The sequence below is a fragment of the Mesoplodon densirostris genome, chromosome 11 (genome assembly GCF_025265405.1).
Source record: "Mesoplodon densirostris isolate mMesDen1 chromosome 11, mMesDen1 primary haplotype, whole genome shotgun sequence".
NCBI lineage: Eukaryota > Metazoa > Chordata > Mammalia > Artiodactyla > Ziphiidae > Mesoplodon > Mesoplodon densirostris.
In genome coordinates, this window is record NC_082671.1 from 20,828,705 (window position 1) to 20,853,197 (window position 24,493).

Consider the following 24,493-nt stretch of genomic DNA (forward strand, 5'->3'; position numbering starts at 1 on the left):
TAATTTTTTTTATGGAAATGTTGTTGCTTTCAACTGGTAATCCACCTGAAGGATCCAAAAGTCATTGTTATGTTGCCTTTAAAAATTCTGCCTAATGAAAGTGCCTCAAGCAGCCGCATAACACAGGGAGATCAGCTCGGTGCTTTGTGACCACCTAGGTGGGTGGGATAGGGAGGGTGGGAGGGAGACGCAAGAGGGAGGGGATATGGGGATATATGTATACATATAGCTGATTCACTTTGTTATACAGTAGCAACTAACAAACCAATGTAAAGCAATTATACTACAATAAAGATGTAAAATAATAATAATAATAAAATAAAATTGGAAAAAAAAAAAAAGAAAAGAAAGTGCCTCTATTAGAGTGTAAGCTCCAGAAGGGCAGAAATCTGTCTACTCCATTTGCCACCATTACATCTCCAGAACATAGCACATGGCAAGACAGATAGCAGTATTTGTTGAATGAATTGAAAATATAATGAATAGAAACAAACTTAAGTTATTCTAAATTTACAACTAAAGCTTTTTTTAATGGCAGTCTTATCCAACTAGAGTAAAAGTCAGACCCCCTCATCAGAAGGTATGAATGGCATTATTCTATTTCATCAAAGGAATATTTAAGTTATCTAACTTACAAACATCTGTGCATTGGTCTTTTTCATTGACAACGAATGCAATCAAACTTTGATAAAATTTAGTTATATATCCTCTACTGCAATATAGATACTCTTAGAAGTTGGAATCTATTAAAATTACATAAGGAATGCTATCATGTATTACATGACAGTATAAATTGATATTCTAGTGTACACTGCTAATATGATAAATATTCTTACCTTCTTTCAGATTTTTGTAATTTATTTTGAAAAAATAGTTTAATTCTTTTTGCTTCAATATCGTAAAAGGTGGACTTTGGCTTGGATTTTAAAATATATGTACTATGGAAAGCTATCAGGATTTTTTTTTTTTTTTTTTTTGGCTGCACCGCTTGACTTGTGGGAGTTCCCCGGCAGTGAAAGCACCAAGTCTTAACCACTGGACTGCCAGGAAATTCCCGTGAAAGCTATCAGTTTTAAGGGCGACTATCAGAATGAAATGGAACACTTGAAAAGTAGCTATGGTCTTTACCATTGTTACCCCATGGCTGGATATTTTGTTTCTGGGACATTATGAACAAGATGTATGCATTGTCATTTGTACAGTGAAAGCAAGGGTCGTTCTTACCTTTTTTAAAAAGTATGGTTCTATATAATTTCTTACTATAAACGTCTACCTTTTAATGGAGATTGTAATTTTATAACCTTTTCCCAAGATTATTCCATCCGATTACTTGGGTATTGTATTTAAAATGTAAAAAACAGTTTTGTTTTGTTTTGTTTTTAATATCACATTCAATTTACTGCATTTAGAGACTGGAATGTAGTCAATAATAGCCATCTCAAAACATGGCATATCTTGGTCATCCATTCATCAAATACATACTGGGTTCCAAACTTTGGGCCTACAGTAAGCTAGACAGTCTACAAGGAAAGTTCACCATGGAGGCAGGCTAATGATGGGTGCATCTCAGAGGGACTCTTCATCTAGCTGTGGTGGGTCTGAATATGTTTTCATGTTTTAAAGGATTTTAGAGATCACCCATTCCAACTTTACTAAGACGGACTACGAAGCATCATGTAAAGAGCACAGGCTTTGAAGGCAGACAGAATTAGAATCACATCTTGACCCTGTCACAACTAAAGTACGTGGTTTTGGATAATTAATCTCTCTCTCTGAGACTCAATTTCTTCCTACATAAAATAGGAATAAAATGACTCTGTTACAATAATTTTGTAAAAGATGTTAACAAAGTGGCTGTACATAAACAGGCATGTAATCAATGCAACTGTTTTTAAATGAGGGGATGAGGAAATAAACCAAAAGAGGTAACCTCATTTCCACAAGTCTTTGAGAGAATCAGGGCAACAAGACACCAAATCTTTTTAACTACATCAGGTTTCCCTAGTAAGAGAAATGTTAATTTAAAAGAGGAAAAGGTTTTAGGTAAATTATATTATCCAATGATCAGGATAGCGTAAGCTTTGGAGTCCACATCTACAAGAAAAAAACAATGGTTTTATAATTATTTTAATTTTAGAATCTTCACAACCCTCGGACAGATGAATACTTGTTAAATGAGTGAATGTATTTTTAAATGAGAAAAATGTTGAGGAGAGAATATTTTTATTTTCAAATATAAACCCTAGATTAAATATGCAAGTGTATCTGCTTAAAATATGCATTATTAAGTGCCTGCTGTAAAAGGTATATATAACTTCTTAACTGGTGAACTGGATTATCAATATACAAATCAATGAGAGCCAGTGGCTGATTGTTCTCTTCCCATCGCTTGCTGTGTTTATACACTGGCATAAGGACTCTGGCTTCCTAAGACAAAGCAAGTAACTGATTTGCAGAAAACATAAAATTGCTTTCTGCTTTTATAGACACTGCCAAACTTATTTTAAAAATTTATATTCTGTGCCTCAGTAGTCTTTCTTCAGTTCTTATGAAATAGTTTTTACAAAAAGTGAAAACATTACTCATAAGCAACTACAAGGAACTATAAAACAAGCTTAGTAGATTAAAAACATTAAACATTTACTTTATTTAGAAGTAAATGACTATATGTTATGTACCTTCCTTATGGTTGACTCTTATGTTAAACAAATTCCAGATACAACAGTTCCCTCAGAAAATAATCAACATTTCCAACCCCTCTGAAAAAATGTGAAGATATATATATATATAGATAGATAGATAGATTTTATGCACAAATGAAAGAGTCACAAGGTAATTAGCAAACCATGTGTTTCTTAAATAGTTACTGGACTTTTAAAAGAATGGGTTTAAAACAGCTTTCAAATTTATACAAACCCTTACATATCTAAATGCTGAAATTTTAGTTTCCGTGTTTTAAATTTATAAAAATCCAAGCGTACCTCTTACTATTATTACCTGGGACCTGATTCCTTTTCCAAGCCTGCTTATTTTCAAATCGTCTAATGTTATTTAAACAGAATCATCTCTTTCAAGCTATATACTAAATCTACATATCTCTTTCATCTCAAAATGTTATGTCACCTAAGAGAGGATCTACTTTAATCCTCGTGTTGAATCTACATAGCATGACTTTAATTCATGAGTTCTGAAAGACCATAGTATTGTGGAATGGATTATTTACTTGAATCCATTATTGGCATTCTAGAGCTGTTTGGTGTTTGCCTTTATGTCCCATCTTCTAGAAGGAACAAAATTATAGCTTTCAAAAAAAGCCAATTTTTTATTATACCGACTACAACTGGCATTTTCCTTAATACCAGATATAACACTTTACTGGCCTAAATTAACGCATTCTGAGCAGGGTGAGAAGGGTCTACCTGGGATACCAATGGGAAAGAAACAAGGCTCTGAAGAATTCTTCAAACAAGGCAGGTAGAGAAACTGATCTAGGCTTTTCTGAGTGACCTAGTCAGAAAACCTCGCAAACAATGCCCTGCTTTTATAACCTGAACAAAATAGAAATATTTTAAGAGAATTTTGCATGAAGATATTTTTGTTATAATTTTACAAATAAATTTAAGTCAGTAAAATACACATTTTGCAATGGCTTTGTTGAAAAACAGACGATCTGTTTAGATTAGTCAAAGCTGCCATGGATCCCCAGATACTGTCCTCAGGTGAAGTGCCAATGCAATGACCTTCAGTGTAATGGAATTTCATGCTAGCTGAAACAATGTGTGATGCTACCGGCTGCCAACTGGAGTGCAGGCACTGTTTTTTCCCTTTTCAGTAACTATGAGGCTATAAAATGTATTTCTTCATCTTTCACACAACCATTACTCGGTGCTTCTACTATAGATAAGGGCAAAGAAACCTCTGTAAATGGCCAGTTACACTATACGGCTGATTAGAGAAGAAGAAATAAATTATTTCTGTAGTCATCTAATCAGTTTATAATATATATTGACTGTTTGCTATCGGTAGACCTTTTTAGTCAAACTCTTTTGTTCTGGAAAACTGAATCCAGTGTACTTTTTTGTGTGTTTTTTTAGAGAATTGTTTCTAATGTTTCTTTAAAACCTAATTACTTCACATTTCCAAAGTACCAGACCATAAAATGGTCTAAATTCTAATCTAACATGAAAAATAATTTTATGCTTTCAGAAATGGGTGACCTTTCCTAACTCACACTGTTTCTTGAAAAATGAGATTGACTTTAAGTGCGTATGACAACTCTTTATTGACAACTAAACTATCCAGACCAAATGCTATTTATTTCTCCTCTTTTTTTTAAAAAGTTTATCATTTTCATTTTCACTTTTTAAATAGTAATAGTAAGAAACACTTCTTTGAATTTTGCCAAGTTGTAAGTTTAATCTTTGTCCAAATGCGCTGAAAGTAATTCACTCACAGCAACTTGAAGCCAGCACTTAGGAACTGAGCTCTGCCCTCACTTGGCTGTGGTCTTAGATATTCAAGAATGGACACACACACACACACACGCATTCATTCACTCACTCATGTTTCCTGGAACTAATTAAATGTTAAGTGAAAACTGACCAGTGAAAATGAAGGAGAGTTTCAATCCACAAGAAGACTCAGTAAATACTGTAAAGGCTGTAAACATCCTAATATATACAAAGGTTCTACTCAGATACATTGCTCTGAATTATCAGTAATAAATTATCTAATAAGTGAATAAGTTCATATTTTCAGATTAAAGAAAAGGTCATGCTTATCCTTCCCTACCCTGACTGAAAACAGTCTACGCATACATGAGACTTACACCTTTATCTGCCTCATAAAAAAACAGAGGCCAAACAGCTGGGCTATTGTTCTTGACTAACTTCGTCTGAGGTGGTATGAAAACCACATTCCTGGGCAGCACATAATCATAGGGTCTGACCCCCCTAAGAACCATTAAGTCAAATTCATTTCCCCCCAGAGGGCAACACACTATTGTAGCCTCTCCACTTTTGAGCCACCTATGAACAATGGATAGTAATTGCAACTGTCACGGGCAGTCAATAGGAAAAGTAACCCAGCGCTTTTTTCCTCCAGTTTTCTGCCAAACCTGATCCGAGCACCTAATAACCATGCCCCCAACAGAAGAAAGATCTACAGTTGCTTTTAAAATGCATCAGAAAACAGCTTTTTTGAACAGAACCAGAGAACAATAACTAAACTTGTGCTCTGAATGTGAAGCTTAAAAAACTCAAAATTAAAGACAGAAACTTCTTTTGTGACTGTACTGCAGCTTCCTGAACTAACCCCACAGGCAAGCCTGAAAGGACAGCTGAGCTTCTTTCCTCTAAGCTTATCATCACTGCTGTTGCTGCTTTTAAGTTAGACTTGTGAGGAAAAGGAGGGAGGGAAAAATGTTTGTCCTCCAATGGAATGAGATCACAAGGCTTGGAACAGGCGGTCTTCTCTGCTCTGCTCTCAGTTATTACCCAGGTCACAGGAGAATAAAGGATCTTGGAGAATACATCCTGCATCTCAGGTGCAAATGGGTTAAAATCCAACAAAATAGAGGACTTGCTGCTTCAGAAAATGAAACTTTTCTGTTCTCTTTAAACTTTGTCTTCAAGCTCTTTAAGGGATATTAATTATTACTTGTTTGAATTTCATTCCATTATAGGTTCTGGTTACTTAATTTGCTGATTAGCAGGAATTCATTCTCTCACCACCCATTCACACCTAATCATAGCCTGAATATATGTAAAAACTCCAAATATATGGATGAAAAGTGAGACACTCAATCAAACATTTTATGGAAGTTTCCCAAACAGAGATATTGACATCATGTAAGTCAAACATATGAGAAGACTGATTTGTGCTTTGCCCTTCTCCAGGATGCTCTGATGTAGTAAAGCCTTAAGAGAGATGATTGCCTCTCAGTGGGAGAACACTTGCACATACACACATATGCAAAAAAGTTATTTACACACATATTTCTAAATGTATATCAATATAAATCTGGTGATATTTAAAATATATATTCAGCTTCTATCAAAAATATACAGAGTAATACATAACAAAATATATTAATATTAATAAGTAGTTTTTCCTTAAAATTAATCCTTTAGAACTCAGATTCAAAAGTGTCCTATTGGCAACAAATAGAAGACCATAGATTGCCTGCTATGCTCTGAGAAAACACACTTTTTAATTAATTGAAAGCATCACTTGATTTTATTTTTATATGAGGAATTAAACCTTCTCCCTTTGTCACTCCTGGTTTTAAGTGGAGATTACATATATTCATACTTCTAATATGTAGAATGTATAAAATCATCTCATACAGTTTTTAACCCTGCTGTAGATACATTTGTACTTATAAAGTAAGTCATTTAAAATTTTTTAAAAAGATGAAAATCAAAGACGGTTAAAGATATAGTGGGGGGCCTCCCTGGTGGCGCAAGTGGTTGAGAGTCCGCCTGCCGATACAGGGGATACGGGTTCGTGCCCCGGTCTGGGAGGATCCCATATGCCGCGGAGCGGCTGGGCCCGTGAGCCATGGCCACTGAGCCTGCGTGTCCGGAGCCTGCGCGTCCGGAGCCTGTGCTCCGCGACGGGGGAGGTCACAACAGTGAGAGGCCCGCATACCGCAAAAAAAAAAAAAAAAAAAAAAAAAAAAAAAAAAAGATATAGTGGGGTTATTCTGTTAAAAAAACATACTATTATAAGGCACAGAGAGAAAATAAGAACCATTGTACATCCCTTTTCAAGCTAGAAAGAAGAAACACCAAAGACAGAGTGCATGGGGGCAGAAGTACTTTATCACCACTAATATTTGTAAATATCAGATTCATTTCGGAACATTTTAGATCAAAATAATTGCAAACATATTACCTTTTATTTCACCAAAGTTCCCTGATCCCATTGCAAGAAGCTTGTCTTTCCAGTCCTTTGATAGTAGCTTTTCAATACTGGGGGTTTCTAAGTAAAGAAAAAAAAAAAAAAACAGGTAAGCAAATCAACGTGACTATCTTTATAATGAAGCTCATTAAAAGTCTATCTGCTAAAAATAAGGCCATCCCTACCCTGGTCCCAGTTCATAATGACTTCATCAACAAACTGATAACAGGGGAGGAAAAAAAGAATGTGTTTTGTCACCTGCTGTTTCAAAATCATTAGCTTTTTCCTCTTGTGGAACAAAGCCGTACTAATTCTTTATGACAATGGGTACATATAAACCTGCAGTTCATTGTTTTCCAATTTGGTGAACGAATTCCTGCTATAATGGATGCTTGTCAATTTCAGGGTGTTAGTCTGCAGTCAAAAAATAATTATGTTGATAAAATGCAGAGTAAAAAAAAGGCAAAGAATTAGCTCTTAAATCTGCTACATGTAATTATGTCCCTCTGTGTGTTTACAATTACATCCACTTCATAATATGTGTTTAACATCGTGTGGTGGTTAGCACACTGTGGAAAGATTTGCCAGTACCCTGAACATATAAAAAAGAGCTGGTGTCAAAGAAGCTTTACAAAGATTGCAGAATCTAGACAAGTAAGTAATGTCTATAATGGAAACTTATTATTTGCTTATTTCAGATTTGTATCACACTCTTTTAAAATGCCCTGTATTAAGACAGGACACACAGGTTTTAGAGAGCAGGGTTATGTGGTATTCTGACATTTGTTTCTATATGTCACATGGTTTTGATCTCTCCTTTTGTGTTGAATTTTAATGTATAAGTAAATATAAATGCTAATAAAACTCCGAAACATTAAACTCAGTTCCAAATAATGTAATTGTATATTCTTGTCAGCATTTAGATGGGTACACAATTACAATGGCTTTCAATCCCACGATTAGCCCTGCATTCAGTTAGAAAATGGTGTGTGCTAAAAGATAAGTGTCCCAGTATGCTCCATCTAAATGACAATACCCACACTTATTATCTAGATCGAAGACACACACTGCCATTCTCCACATTGGTGTTTATGCGTATTTGTGTTTGTTCAGACATTTGTTTACCCCCTACTAGGAGCATAAAGGGAGTACATGTTAACTTATCAAAGGGACAGCCTGGCCTAGAGACCCTAAGATTATTAGAAACGTGTTAATTTTCCCCACAATAAAATGCATTTTAAAGCGTCTTCAGCATCATCTTGGCTAATGCTGTCTACTTTTCTCAGGCCCTCATCTTAAAGACTTCAGCTATCAGAGTCACAAAGCCTGTGTGGAGTCTTCAACGAATGGGAGGTGAAATTTTCTTTGGAAAAACTGTGGCAGCGTGGATTGCTTCTTTTTCAGATGTCAAAAACTTGGGGAAAATAAAATAGTGAAAAGCTCTGAATGATTACTTCTTCACATAGCCTGTATGTATAGTGTGTACATGTACACACACACACACACACAAACACACCCCACAACTACTGTGTGCACATTTACATGGAATGTGTGAAATGTTCTTTTTCCCTTTGTAACAAAATATATCTTTCTATTTTTTCACATTTAAGGATAAAAGTTCCTAAAGATTTTACTTTTTCTTAAAATATCCCTATTTCTATGCCACACTGTTTTGAAAATGGTAATGACAATTCTGAGTAATAAAATGCATTAAATCTCTTCTTACTGTAATCAATATTTCTGTTCACTGAGGCTTTAAAAGTAACTTTAAAATACTTCTGCAGGGATAGCCAATGTTTCTACATTCGCAGTAAACACGTGGTGAGTGAAGTCATTTTTTAAACCTTATCAGAGTAGGTCAAACAAATACCACTGTTTCTTTTTTCCAGCACTCTACAAAAATTCTTGAGTAGCATGTAAACAGGGTCCAACCAATATGGTATTTGCAGTAGAGTACCGTCAGTCATTATAAGCTAACAAACCTTGCAAAGCAGGAATGCAGCAATAGAAATCCATTGTGCACTAACAATAGGGCCCTGAACCTCCCGGCACCAAAAGCAGACCATTTTACTTTTAAGGCTATTGTCTGCAAAGTCCATGACAAAGCTTTTCCCCTGCAGCTAGACAAAATATTCACTGTAGTGTGCTCATAAAGAAACAGAAGTCTTCTGTCTAAGTTGCAGAGTTAAAGAAACAGCCGCCAGATTTCTGAAACCTGCACAACATTCCTGGCCTCTTTATTAACTTGCATAAAGATAGGAGGCTCTCATACAAAGCCAGTGTTTTCAAGTACCTGACTTTTAACATACACTACAGAAAAAAATGAATAACTTCTTTAAGACCAAGTAATTTGCAAGATGTAAAATCAGAAATATATCTAACTCTGGGTTGTCATGCCTGTGGATGAATAAAGACAATAATACTTGCAATTTGGATGAGGTATATACTTTAAACTCAGATTCAATAAACGTTTATTGAACAGCCTGTGTGCCAGGAACTATGCTAGATGCTTTTACCTGTATTCTCTCATTTAATCAAAGCAAAAATCTGAAGACTCAGATTGTGTTATTATATCCACCTTTCAGGTTAAGAAAAAAACCAAAGGAAGAAAAGGATTTATTTGAGGTTTCACCATATGTAATGGGCAGAGCTGAGTCTTGGACTAAGGTTTATTTTTTTCCCTACAAATTCCTAAGTCTCTTGTTGATGACGATAATGATAGCTGCCATTTTGAGGGTTAAGTGAGAAACAGTGTACCAGGTCCTTTACATGTGGTATCTCAAACTTCTCATAATAATCTCCTGAATTAGATATTGGTACATCTGTTTCACCATTAAGACACCAAAGCTTTGAGAAATATTGCGACTTGCCCAATACGGAGCTAAGTTCAACTTACTGGATCCCAAAGCCTTTGCTCTTTTTAGTACACACACATTACTGCATTTCACCTGCAAAACAGCCATGGACAATCAGAAAAACTGTTGTTATTAACTCCAGTGGATGGACGAAGTAAACATTTGAAAGGATAAATTGAATATCCCAGGGTAACATGTACCTATGGGCAGCATGATGAGATTAAAAGCCAAGATTCCTTACAATTTTCAATATGTTCAGGATGTAGTCCCACTATATGACTTTGAACTTTAGAATTTTGGATGATTTAAGGAAAACCTATGACCATATAGCAGATATATGCATTGAAATGAAAATGTATTCATAAGGTGGAAGGACTATTGGGCTATAAGTCAAACAATATGGATTCTCACCAGAACTTTAACACTAGCTCAGGGGGACCAAAAGCATATCTTTTCACCTACTTCACCTCTCTGTCTGAATTACTGTAAAACAAAGAGCTTTAAGCAAATTCATGTTCAATATTCTACAACTGCTACTGTTTGAATTTATTTCCACTGGTAGTTCATGAAGAAGTGGTATGAAATGATCTCACAATAATGATCACAGTAAATGGACATGTACCAATGACTGAATTTCTCTGAAAATCGTAAAGATCCAATAGAATATAAATGATTAAAACCGTGAAAGATCAAATGGCAAAATCTCAATATTTATAATATACTTGTTCATTAATGTGTGAATATGATTAAAGTGAAATCTGACACAATTATGTAACTACTACTTCAGTGCTTATGGAGTAAAAGAGACAGTAGTTATCTATTAAATATTCCACTTTCTAAGACGTGATTGAAAATAAATACATGTAGAATTGTATTTTAAACTGTGAGTATGGTATGTTTCTGGACATACAGTTATTCCCAAATGTTCAAATTCTGGATTATTCATTATTTCATGTTAAGAAGTGTCATAGTTTTACTTTAAACACTTTAAAGAGTCTCCTGAGATTTACTTCTCCCAAGCATTGGAGTATCATGATTATCATTAAAATTAAAGCTAGAGCTCTCTATATTAAAATAAGCATGACAGATAATATTAGTTATTATTATTTGCATGGCATTTCAGTTTACAGAATGCTGTCAGATACAATAATTTGTCAATGTTGTATATTATCATTATATCCATTGTGCAGATGAGAAAACTGAGGCTCAGAAAGAAAACCAAGGCCCAGCATCACCTAGCCAGAAAGTAGAACAGATGGAATACAAAACCACGGCCTCTTAATTAGAGAATCTGTCTTTTTAGGGGTAAGGTAAATGCATATATATATATATATATATATATATATATATATATATATATATACACACACACACACTTTTTTTTTTTTTTTTTTTTTTTTGCGGTACGCAGGCCTCTCACTGTTGTGGCCTCTCCCGTTGCGGAGCACAGGCTCCGGACGCGCAGGCTCAGTGGCCATGGCTCACGGACCTAGCCGCTCTGCGGCATGTGGGATCTTCCTGGACCAGGGCACGAACCCGTGTCCCCTGCATCAGCAGGCAGACTCTCAACCACTGCACCACCAGGGAAGCCCCAAAAGGTGGTTATAATCCACTAATTTTTTTTGTGTGTACATATATATTTTTAAAGAGAAAATAAAATAAATATTAAGAAATAAGCTGTAAGATAAATTAGAGAGAAATGAAAGCTATCCTTATCAGTCAATCCATTAACAGTAAGATGACTCTCACTGGATTACTTTTGTCTCTTTCTGCCATCAGGACCCTTTTGATATGTTTGCTTGCTTTTCCCTTCTTACCCTTGCCTCTTTTACTCACATATGGTTCTTCACATCAATGCCTATGGCAATCCCCACCAGTGAACGGCCCCCCTAACTGTGCCAGCCATTGTTACAACAGCATCCTGCCTCTTTAGGGCCTGCTCATTCCCTATAACTCTCACTCCTTTTCCCCTTCAGTGCCAAACACCCTTAAGACTGACTCCCTCATCTGGAACAATGAGACCCAACCCAGAGACTCATGCCAACATATTGTAATTCTCCAACAAGCTCCCAGTGCCAAGAATTAAACCACATTCGCTCCAGTGCAGTAGCTTTACACACAAGCTCAGGTTTTTGCTTTGTGTTTATGTAGGTTTTTTTTTTTTCCTTAATCTCCCTTGAGCTGCAGTGGCAGAGCTCATTGAAAAAATCAAACAAGCAAAAAATACGTATGTATAATATGTGACTTTTTAAACAAAGTCCCAGGAGTTAGGTCATACCAAATCTACCACTGTTTATACTTTAATTTTGTGGCTTAAACTAAGCTGTGTTATTCCTGACATGTGATAGGGTGCACATTGAGGGATGAAGGTTGTCTTTTGGAAGGAACAACAATATGGCTGAACGTCAAAAATACACTAATACCTCCTTCAAAGTCAAGAAGTAAAAGCATATGTCGATTATTCATATCATAGGATCAGCATTTTAAACCTGGAAGGAGCTTTAGATAACATTTAGATAAGCATTCCACAAAACTAATTTACTAAAACATATACTGGACATAAATTTATGTTGGTTGGTTTACTTGTAACCAACCAACATAAATTGCTTGGTTACAAGTAAAACTAAAGCAAACAAATAAAATAAGCATTCCACTGTCATGTAAATGTAATTAACATTAAACAAATTTACATTCCTTTTTTTTACAAGATTTAGATCACTTTATGTGTTAACAGACTGTCAATCTTTAAGTGAGTTATGGATTACATAGTATTACTTAAATATTTGACCAAGGAAACTAGTGTTGGGAGATGACTGTTTTGCTCAATACAAGTTGGGTAACAACTAGACTAGAACAAACTCTTCATTTTACAGACTGAAAATCTAACTTAAGGTTAAAACTTGACTAAGATAATAAATCTAATTAATGATGAAGACAGCACTTGAAGCCTAACTCCTAGTTTAGTATTCTTCTCCATATACCACGCACCACAATAAGTTCTTTTAATAAAGAGTCAAACTTTTCAAAAATAAAATGTTAGTCCAGTTTTATTCACCTCATCTAGTTTTAGACAATAATTAGATGATAGGTGGTCTGGGTGGTGAACATCTGTTAGAATTAGGTACTGTTAATTCAATATTCTCCCCTTGGAAGCTTTCACTTGATGGCTCCCATGAAAATATAGAATAGTTAGTTATAAATGTTAGTTAGTACATTTGGCTAACTATAGTTTGTTTCAAAAAGCTAATTAGTCTTGTTATTTAGTTACTCAATTACTGATAATAAGATTATTTTTGAGGGGAAGGTTGGGTTAAATCTGGAAATCACATACCAGTAAGAGTTCAATTCATGCTGACAATAGCTTCATGTCTAGACAACATTTGGGGGCAAATATCAAACAATGCAATGTTAGTAATACAAAAACTTCTACATATCTGGAGTGGATCTGGGCACTGAAGACCAGAAAGCCTTGTAATAGACTCATTAGCCAAGCACTACAGCTAGTCTGCTACTGGAAATATCAAGTTCTTCTAGGAAATGTTAAAAAATAACACACACCACAACACACAATAGAAACACATCTGAAATTCCAAAGCATTAGGATTTCAATAAGCCTCATTTTATATGTAATCACCTTGAAGTGAATTAAGCTCTAGAAATACTTTACGTTTAGTAGTGCCAAAATAGTTCTTTGTTTCCACTTGAAATTTAATAAGAGCTTGGTTAAGAGAAAAAAAAATTCTTTGGCCTGCTGACTCAAGTTTTGAAATTTTTAATGTGCAACCAGTTTTCGGAATATTGCAATATCTAAATCATTACCCACAGGCTTAAATTTTCTCAACGTACAGGCTATAACTGTTAACACAGCTGTTCAATTATATCCAATCTTATACCATATTTTAGAAGAATATTTTTTCATTACATGATTAAATATACCATAATCAATATGCTCTAACTGCTACATATCAATAAACTTGGGTTTTCTCCTCAGAAGATGGCTCTATATTTCCTACACAAAATATCCATTAAGAGACAGACTTATGAAACTCTCCTAGTTTTATCCACTCCATCATTCAGAAAGCAATCGCATTTCCTTGCATAGACTAAAACACTCTGTTTTTTTCTTGTTTTAAGTATTAGATCCCAGAAAAAAATAACATAAGTAATTAGAGGGCAGCATTTCAGAAAGGAATTGCAAAGAGGTTTTTTCTCATGTACAAAATCTCTGTTTTGCTACTAAATGTAAAAAAAAAAACTTAATGTCATACAACATGACTCCATCACTTACTATGACTAATTTTGTGACCTTTGGCAAGTAATTTAACCTCTCTATGCTTCAATTTACTCGTCTATAAAAGGGGATAATAACTATACTTATACTATTGTCAAAAGAATTAAATGAAATAATTTATGTAAAGTGCTTAAGACAGTGCTGGGCAGACAGTAACATTTAAAAAGGTTGACTAACATTACAACTACAACTTAGTATACAACAACTCAAGAGATCTATGTTAAAATCCAAATGAAAAGTATATACATATGCTTCACTTTGCCCATCACTAAAACTACCTAGAAATCAAAAGCCGCATCAAAGGGTAATAGTTCTACCTCTACACATTTGTATGAAAATGATTCATAACCCTTAGTTTCACTGTTTTATCTGTCATTCCTATGAATTTTTCAGTTGGTTCATGTCAATAAAGATGACATTGAAAGAGCTGTAGTAGTAAGAGGGACAAAGACTGTTGTCACTTCCATTAGGCTAATATATGAATTGTCCCAAAACAGCACAGAAATACAAAAATACTCAACTAATCTTTGCCTGAGTTTCTTTTTTGACAGTTGTCTTTCTAACTTTCCAAGGGTTCTGTTAGGTCCTCAACAATGGCTAAAGCTTTTAAGCCAGTGCTGTTGACAAGTGAAAGGGAACAACAAATAGCTTTGTAGTGCTCTTTTCCCAGGGTCACTCAACCAGAGGTAATACTTATTATTTTTATTTATTAGTACTGTAGCCCTGTCCTCTATCATGGCTAACTCACCCCAATCCCCAAGACAGGAAAAGCATTTTAACTTTTAATAAAAATGGGAGAGTGTGGCACTCCTGTGTAAGGCTCTTTCAGTAAAGTGCACACAACAGCTAATGAATATTGTCCATCTTTATCCAAATAATTTATGTTGTCAGCAAAGTGTGGGTGGTGAAATGTGTATTAGGTTCTAGCCATTAGTCACAATTAGAGGGGTGAGAGTGGAGAGTAGGAGGAAGCAAAAAGGTTACTAAGGCAAGAGGGGTACAATAGGAAAGCAAAGGCAACTTGACAGAAAATTGGGAGGAAGGTGTTCATGATGGTATCAATTAATAGTCAATTTATAACAGTTAAAATATTTCCAATAAAAGATTCTCAAGACTATTTCATCCAGCAAATAGCCAACTTTCTCAGAGACCAACTGTAATACATCTGTTATTTTCCATATGTTTTATTTGAAATAGTATTTCTCAACTGCATATATGTGAGATAGAAGAAGAAAGAAAAATATAAGACAAGTCATAAGAACTAAATTATAGCAAATGGTATATGAGAATCAGGAATATTTAAGACAAATGAAGTCCTAATTTCAGAAGACAAATTTATAAACAAACAGGAAAAGTTTAAGATAGCTTAACCATATCACAGTTTAGTAAAGAAACATAGATATAAGCATATTATATATACCTACTGATATATTTAAGAAAAGAATTACCTAAATATGTATTTGAATAATAAATGAAGCAATTATCCTACTGTAAGATTGTATTCAGATAATCATCCATTTAATTAGATATCTAGACTAAGCTGAAAACAAAAATTAATGATCATATTTGTAGAATTTTGTTGTTGTTTATAATTGGGAAGGTGGGTGGTAGAGATGATAAAGGAGATACAAAAAGTATAGAAATAGAAAACCACTTAACATACATTAGAATGAGAATTCCAATACTTTAAAAATATGACAGAATGTTTTACCACTGGAAGTGAGAATTAAAGCACATACAGCCTGATGCTAAACCACTACACATCCTGAATCTTCTCTATCACAACATATGTGAAAACAAATCACAATCTCAGCTTGCCAGATGCCTGAAAAGATATGAACAATAAAAACTGACATGATTCATATGATAAATCAGAAATTGTGATATTCAGGTAGTCGAACAGCTGAGGTGAAAAGCTACTTATAACTCAAATTATATTTTTATGTTCTAATACAGAACATCAGATTTTAAAATTAAGAAAAAATCCTTTGATTTCCTTAAAATCTTATATCTAAATTTGCACACAGCCTTCTCAACCAAAGTAGTCCATCTGCCTTAACAACTTGTTATATTTGGTCTCTCATAACCTTTCATGGATTTTGGATTGTGTCATTTTTAGAGTAATTTTAGATGAGAAAATACAATAGTTTTATTTGCAAAATGGCATTTAATGTTCACAAGCTTAGATATAATCTAATCAACAATGAAACAAAGTTGTGTAAGGTAAGACTTGCTGTGAACCCCCAATATACAAAACAGCAAAAAAAATCAACGTGCAAAAAGCATTTTCATTTGAAAAGGAACAAGTGGAGGAGACCTTCAAGATGTCAGAGGAGTAAGATGTGGAGATCAGCTTCCTCCCCACAAATACATCTGAAATACATCTACATGTGGAACAACTCCTACAGAACACCTACTGAATGCTGGCAGAAGACCTCAGACTTCCCAACAGCCGGGTGGCTGACAGGGTCTTGGTGAGCCGGTCAGGTGTCCGGCCTGTGCCTCTGAGGTGGGAGAGCCGAGTTCAGGACACTGGTCCAGCAGAGACCTCCCAGCTCCAAGTAATATCAAATGGCAAAAGCTCTCCCAGAGATCTCCATCTCAACACTAAGACCCAGCTCCAATCAACGACTAACAAGCTATAGTGCTGGACATCTTATGCCAAACAACTAGCAGGACAGGAACACAACCCCACCCATTAGCAGAGAGGCTGCTTAAAATCATAATAAGGTCACAGACACCCCAAAATACACCACCGGATGCAATCCTCCCCACCAGAAATACAAGATCAAGCCTCATCCACCAGAACACAGGCACCAGTCATCTCCACCAGGAAGCCTACAAAACCCACTGAACCAAACTTAGCCACTCGGGGCAGACACCAAAAACAACAGGAACTAAGAACCTGCAGCCTGTTAAAAGGAGACCCCAAACACAGTTAAGTTAAGCAAAATGAGAAGACAGAGAAACACATAGCAGATGAAGGAGCAAGGTAAAAACCCACCAGACCAAACAAATGGAGAGGAAATAGGCAGTCTACCCGAAAAAGAATTCAGAGCAATTAGAGTAAAGATGATCCAAAATCTTGGAAATAGAATGGAGAAAATACAAGAAGTATTTAACAAGGACCTACAAGAAATAAACAGCAAACAAACAACGATGAACAACACAATAAATGAAATTAAAAATTCTCCAGAAGGAATCAATAGCAGAATAACTGAGGCAGAACAACAGATAAGTGACCTTGAAGGTAAAATAGTGGAACTAACTACCATAGAGTGGAATAAAGGAAAAAAGAATGATAAGAAATGAGGACAGTCTCAGAGACCTCTGGGAAAACATTAAATGCACCAACATTCGAATTACAGGGGTCCCAGAAGAAGAAGAGAAAAATAAGGGGACTGAGAAAATATTTCAAGAGATTATAGATGAAAACTTCCCTAATATGGGAAAGGAAATAGTCAAGTCCAGGAAGCGTAGAGAGTCCCATACAGGATAAATCCAAGGAGAAACATGCCAAGACACATATTAATCAAACTATCAAAAACTACATACAAAGAAAACATATTAAAAGCAGGAAGGGAAAAACAACAAATAACATACAAGGGAATCTCCATAAGGTTAACAGCTGATCTTTCAGCAGAAACCCTGTAAGCCAGAAGGGAGTGGCAGGCCACATTTAAAGTGATGAAAGGGAAAAACCTAAAACCAAGATTACTCGACCCAGCAAGGATCTCATTCAGCTTTGATGGAGAAATTGAAACCTTTACAGACAAGTAAAAGCTAAGAGAATTTGGCACCACCAAACCAGCTCTACAACAAATGCTAAAGGAACTTCTCTAGGCAGGAAACACAAGAGAAGGAAAACACCGACAATAACAAATGCAAAACAATTAAGAAAATGGGAATAGGAACATACATATGGATGACTACCTTAAATAGATTAAATGCTCCAACCAAAAGACATAGACAGGCTGAAGGGACACAAAAACAAGATACATATATATGCTGTCTACAAGAGACCCACTTCAGATCTCGGGACACATACAGACTGAACGTGAGGGGGTAGAAAAAGATTTTCCCTGCAAATGGAAATCAAAAGAAAGCTGGAGCAGCAATTCTCATATCAGACAAAATAGACTTTAAAATAAAGACTATTACAAGAGACAAAGAAGGACACTACATAATGATCAAGGGATCAATCCAAGAAGATATAACAATTGTAAATATTTATGCACCAAACATAGGAGCACCTGAATACATAAGGCAAATGCTAACAGCCATAAAAGGGGAAATCAACAGTAACACAATAATAGTAGGGGACTTTAACACCTCACTTTCACCAATGGACAGATCATCCAAGATGAAAATAAATAAGGGAACACAAGCTTTAAATGAAATATTAAACAAGATGGACTTAATTGATATTTATAGGACATTCCACCCAAAAACAACAGAGTACACTTCCTTCTCAAGTGTTCATGGAACATCCTCCAGGATAGATCATATCTTGGGTCACAAATCAAGCCTTGGTAAATTTAAGAAAATTGAAATCGTATCAGGTATCTTTTCTGACCACAACACTATGCGACTAGATACCAATTACAAGAAAAAAATCTGTGAAACATACAAACACATGGAGGCTAAACAATACACTACTAAATAACCAAGAGATCACTGAAGAAATCAATGAGGAAATCAAAAAATACCTAGAAACAACAGCAATGAAAACATGATGACCCAAAACCTATGGAATGCGGCAAAAGCACTTCTAAGAGGGAAGTTTATAGTAATAAAATCCTACCTCAAGAATCAAGAAACATCTCCAGTAAACAACCTAACTTTACACCTAAAGCAATTAGTGAAAGAAGAGCAAAAAAACCCCAAAGTTAGCAGAAGGAAAGAAATCATAAAGATCAGATCAGAAAGAAATGAAGGAAACGATAGCAAAGATCAATAAAACTAAAAGCTGGTTCTTTGAGAAGATAAACAAAATGGATAAACCATTAGCCAGACTCATCAAGAAACAAAGGGAGAAGACTCAAATCAATAGAATTAGAAATGAAAGAGTAGAAGTAACAACTGACACTGCAGAAATACAAAGGATCATGAGAGATTACTACAAGCAACTATATGCCAATAAAGTAGACAACCTGGAAGAAATGGACAAATTCTTAGAGAAGCACAACCTTCCGAGACTGAATCAGGAAGAAATAGAAAATATGAACAGACCAATCACAAGCACTGAAATTGAGACTGTGATGAAAAATCTTCCAAAAAACAAAAGCCCAGGACCAGATGGCTTCACAGGCAAATTCTATCAAACATTTAGAGAAGAGCTAACACCTATCCTTCGCAAAACCTTCCAAAATATAACAGAGGGAGGAACACTCCCAAACTCATTCTACAAGGCCCCCATCACCCTGGTACCAAAACGAGACAAAGATGTCACAAAGAAAGAAAACTACAGGCCAATATCACTGATGAACACAGAACAAAAATCCTCAACAAAATACCAGCAAACAGAATCCAACAGCACATTAAAAGGATCATACACCATGATCAAGTGGGGTTTATCCCAGGAATGCAAGGATTCTTCAATATACACAAATCAATCAAATTGATACACCATATTAACAAACCGAAGAATAAAAACCATGTGATCATCTCAATAGATGCAGAAAAAGCATTTGACAAAATTCAGTACCCATTTATGATAAAAACCCTTCAGAAAGAAGGCATACAGGGACCTAATCTCAACATAATAAAGTCCATATATGACAAACCCACAGCCAACATCATTCTCAGTGGTGAAAAACTGAAACCATTTCCCCTAAGATCAGGGACAAGACAAGGGTGTCCACTCTCACCACTATTATTCAACATAGTTTTGGAAGTTTTAGCCACAGCAATCAGAGAAGATAAAGAAATAAAAGGATGCCAAATCGTTAAAGAAGTAGTAAAGCTGTCACTATTTGCAGATGACATGATACTATACATAGAGAATCATAAAGATGCTACCAGGGCTTCCCTGGTGGTGCAGTGGTTGAGAGTCTGCCTGCCGATGCAGGGGACGCAGGTTTGTGCCCTGGTCTGGGAAGATCCCACATGCTGCAGAACAGCTAGGCCCGTGAGCCATGGCCGCTGAGCCTGCACGTCCGGAGCCTGTGCTCCACAATGGGAGAGGCCACAACAGTGAGAGGCCCGCATAGCGCAAAAAAAAAAAAAAAAAAAGATGCTACCAGAAAACTACTAGAGCTAATCAATGAATTTGGTAACGTAGCAGGATACAAAATTAATGCACAGAAATCTCTTTTATTCCTATACACTAATGATGAAAAATCTTAAGGAGAAATTAAGGAAACACTCCCATTTACCACTGCCACAAAAAACATAAAATACCTAGGAATAAACCTACCTAAGGAGACAAAAGACCTGTATGCAGAAAACTATAAGACACTGATGAAAGAAATTAAAGATGATATAAACAGATGGAGAGATATACCATGTTCTTGGATTGGAGGCATCAACATTGTGAAAATGACTATACTACCCAAAGCAATCTACAGATTGAATGCAATCCCTATCAAACTACCACTGGCATTTTTCACAGAACTAGAACAAAAAATTTCACAATTTGTATGGAAACACAAAAGACCCCGAATAGCCAAAGCAATTTGTGAAAGAAAAACGGAGTTGGAGGAATCAGGCTCCTAGACTTCAGATTATACTACAAAGCTACAGTAATCAAGACAGTATGGTACTGGCACAAAAACAGAAATATAGATCAATGGAACAGGACAGAGAGTCCAGAGATAAACCGACACACATATGGTCACCTTATTATTGATAAAGGAGGCAAGAATATACAATGGAGAAATGACAGTTTCTTCAATAAGTGGTGCTGGGAAAACTGGACAGCTACATGTAAAAGAATGATATTAGAACACTCCCTAACACCATACACAAAAATAAAGTCAAAATGGATTAAAGCTCTAAAAGTAAGGCCAGGCAGTGTACAACTCTTAGAGGAAAACATAGGCAGAACACTCTATGACATAAATCACACCAAGATCCTTTCTGACCCACCTCCTAGAGGAATGGAAATAAACACAAAAGTAAACAAATGGGACCTAATAAAACTTAAAAGCTTTTGCACAGCAAAGGAAACCATAAACAAGACAACCCTCAGCATGGGAGGAAATATTTGCAAATGAAGTAATTGACAAAGGATTAATCTCCAAAATTTACAAGCACCTCATGCAGCTCAATATCAAATAAACAAACCACCCAATCCAAAAATGGGCAGAAGACCTAAGTAGACATTTTTCCAAAGAAGATATACAGACTGCCAACAAACACATGAAAGGATGCTCAGCATCACTAATCATTAGAGGAATGCAAATCAAAACTACAATGAAGTGTCACCTCACACCAGTCAGAATAGCCATCATCAAAAAATTTACAAATAATAAATGCTGGAGAGGGTGTGGAGAAAAGGGAACCCTCTTGCACTGTTGTTGGGAATGTAAATTGATACAGTCACTATGGATAACAGTATGGAGGTTCCTTAAAAAACTAAAAATAGAACTACCATGTGACTCAGCAATCCCACTCCTGGGCATATACCCTGAGAAAATCATAATTCAAAAAAAGTCATGTACCACAATGTTCACTGTAGCTCTATTTACAATAGCCAGGACATGGAAGCAACCTAAGTGTCCATAGACAGATGAATGGATAAAGAAGATGTGGCACATATATACAATGGAATATTACTCAGCCATAAAAAGAAATGCAGTTGAGTTATTTGTAGTGAGGTGGATGGACTTAAGTGTCTGTCATACAGAGTGAAGTAAGTCAGAAAGTGGAAAACAAATACCATATGCTAACACATGTATATGGAATCTAAAAAAAAAATGGTTCTGAAGAAACTAGGGGCAGGACAGGAATAAAGACACAGTCATAGAGAATGGACTTGAGGACACAGGAAGGGGGAAGGGTAAGCTGGGATGAAGTGATAGAGTGGCATGGACATATATACACTACCAAATGTAAAACAGATAGCTAGTGGGAAGCAGCTGCACAGCACAGGGAGATCAGCTTAGTGGTCTGTGACCACCTAGAGGGGTGGGATAGGGAGTGTGGGAGGGAGATGTAGAAGGAGGAGATATGGGGATATATGTATATGTATAGGTGATTCACTTTGCTATAAAGCAGAAACTAACACAACATTGTAAAGCAATTATACTCCAATAAAGATGTTAAAAAAAAAAGAAGGAACAAGTGAAAGAAGATAAAAAGGAGCAAAGAAAAAAAGAAAAAAATCTGGAAAAATAGCAAAAGAGAAAAGCATAGTTTTGTTTTCATTTTTCTTATATTATCAGAAACTTAACCATTCTTAATGTTAAAGGCACTGGGTATAAAGGTAGTCATGTACCGTCTGTTTGTATATTCTTTTAATTTCTGAATTAAATGAATGTACAAAACTATTCTCTTTGCTTTTAGTGCACATAATGTACTGAGTCAGCAGACTACTTTTAAAAATATATGTCATAGGGTACTTCCCTGGTGGCACAGTGGTTAAGAATCCACCTGCCAATGCAGGGGACACGGGTTCGACCCCTGGTCCGGGAAGATCTCACATGTCGCAGAACAACTATGCCCATGCACCATGACTACTGAAGCCCATGCACCACAACTACTGAAGCCCATGTGCCTAGAGCCTGTGCTCCGCACAAAGATTAGCCCCCTCTTGCCACAACTAGAGAAAAGCCTGCACGCAGCAACGAAGACCCAACACAGTCAAAAATAAATAAATAAATAAATTTTAAAAATATATATGTCATATATGGATACTTACATTTTCTTTATTTTGCAAAATTCACACACACGAGGGCACACACACACAAGATCAGGAGGCCTCATACTCTATTTATTCAATCTTTTATCTAACGGTTATCTATCAAGCCACAACTGTGGCCCTGTGAGAGTAACTAAGACATGGTCTCTGAATTTCAAGAAACTCACCGTCTCCTGTAATACACCATACACTGTTAGATGTATAGAGTAACAGTGATCAGACACTAAACCTTTGACTCAGATTGCTAGAGTGTCACTGAGTTGCTCTCCTATTGTTTCATTTATTGAAGAAAAATGTAAATAGAACAATGTCTTACTTGAATCATTATATTAATGAATAGTAATTAAACGTGCTAATAGATATTTTTCCAAATGTTACTATCATAGCACTGCCATAAAGAGTTCTAAAATAGTCTTCTGTTTATCAATTGAACCTGCTGTAAAAAATTCTACTGGCAATAATTTCCAGAAATGGGGTCAATTTATCATCTTTTCTGTAATTAGGAAAATAATACGAATTAAATCATGCTAGCAATACAAAGATTAATTAAAAGGTAAGTATATAAGAATAGTAGAATGGATTAATTCAACAAATAGTGTGTACTATGCATTTTTCCAGGTATGGGGGGACACTAACAAGAGGAAAACAAAAGCGGACCCTATTCACCTAGAGTCCTTAGTCATGGGGAAGCTTCTTTAAAATGCAACTCCAGGGCCACTGGAGAGTCTGGCTCTTAATGTCTTCCTGAGTCACAGGAATCTGTACTTTTCCAAGACCTGAGGTAATTTTTTTATGAGTAAACATTCATCAGGGTATAAAAATATGTATAAAAACATTCTATTAAATCGTCAGGAACTTGAAAATTTTTTTCAAATGAATAAGACTTGAAGTAGAATCTATCAAATTCTTTTTGGAAAGGTAAAAAATTTTACTAACACCAAAATGTCATTTGAGTAACAATTTAAACATTATCAACTAAAAACATTCAAATATATTCCAATACTTTTCTATTTTACAGCTCAATGAAATGTAGCATTTCAAATGAAAAACAAACCTACAGTAAAATGCAATAATGAACTACCAGGAACTGATATATATTTTATTTATTAACAATGGGGAAAATGAAGAGTTATTACTGAAGTATTGTGAACAAAATTTTTGTTTAAAAATATTTAATAAAGGACCATGAATCATGTGACTACATGTTAGAAATACATATCTCTTCTTCCACGTAATATAATACACACATAATATAAGAGAGATACATATGTCTATGTAAGTGGCAAAGAGAAAAGAGAAACTCCTGAGGTGTCAGCCAAATGACAAGGGCAACCTCCTGTGGTTGAGAACTGAGGGGGTAGGTTCAGAGAAGAACAGTGGAATAATGTTACAAGTAATTTGGTAAATGAGAGAAGGATGAATGGGATAATATTATTAATTTAAAAAAATGGCAGGACAACAAATCACAAATCCTGGAAAGGGTGTTATGGCAGAAAATAAAATAATCTATACCTTGAATATAATTAACATGGATTTCTATAGCATAGCAGCATTTTGCCTGCTTAGTCTTTATATTAATAT

At 35.5% G+C, this 24,493-nt stretch overlaps 1 protein-coding gene across 1 annotated transcript in view; it reads right to left on the reverse strand.

Moving 5' to 3' along the window:
• Positions 1–24,493, reverse strand: part of SOX5 (SRY-box transcription factor 5) — a 739,414-nt gene that overhangs the window by 208,505 nt on the left and 506,416 nt on the right. The window contains exon 5 of the mRNA XM_060112407.1: positions 6,898–6,984. Coding sequence (XP_059968390.1) covers positions 6,898–6,984 — 87 coding nt within the window. The remainder of the gene's footprint in view (positions 1–6,897; positions 6,985–24,493) is intronic.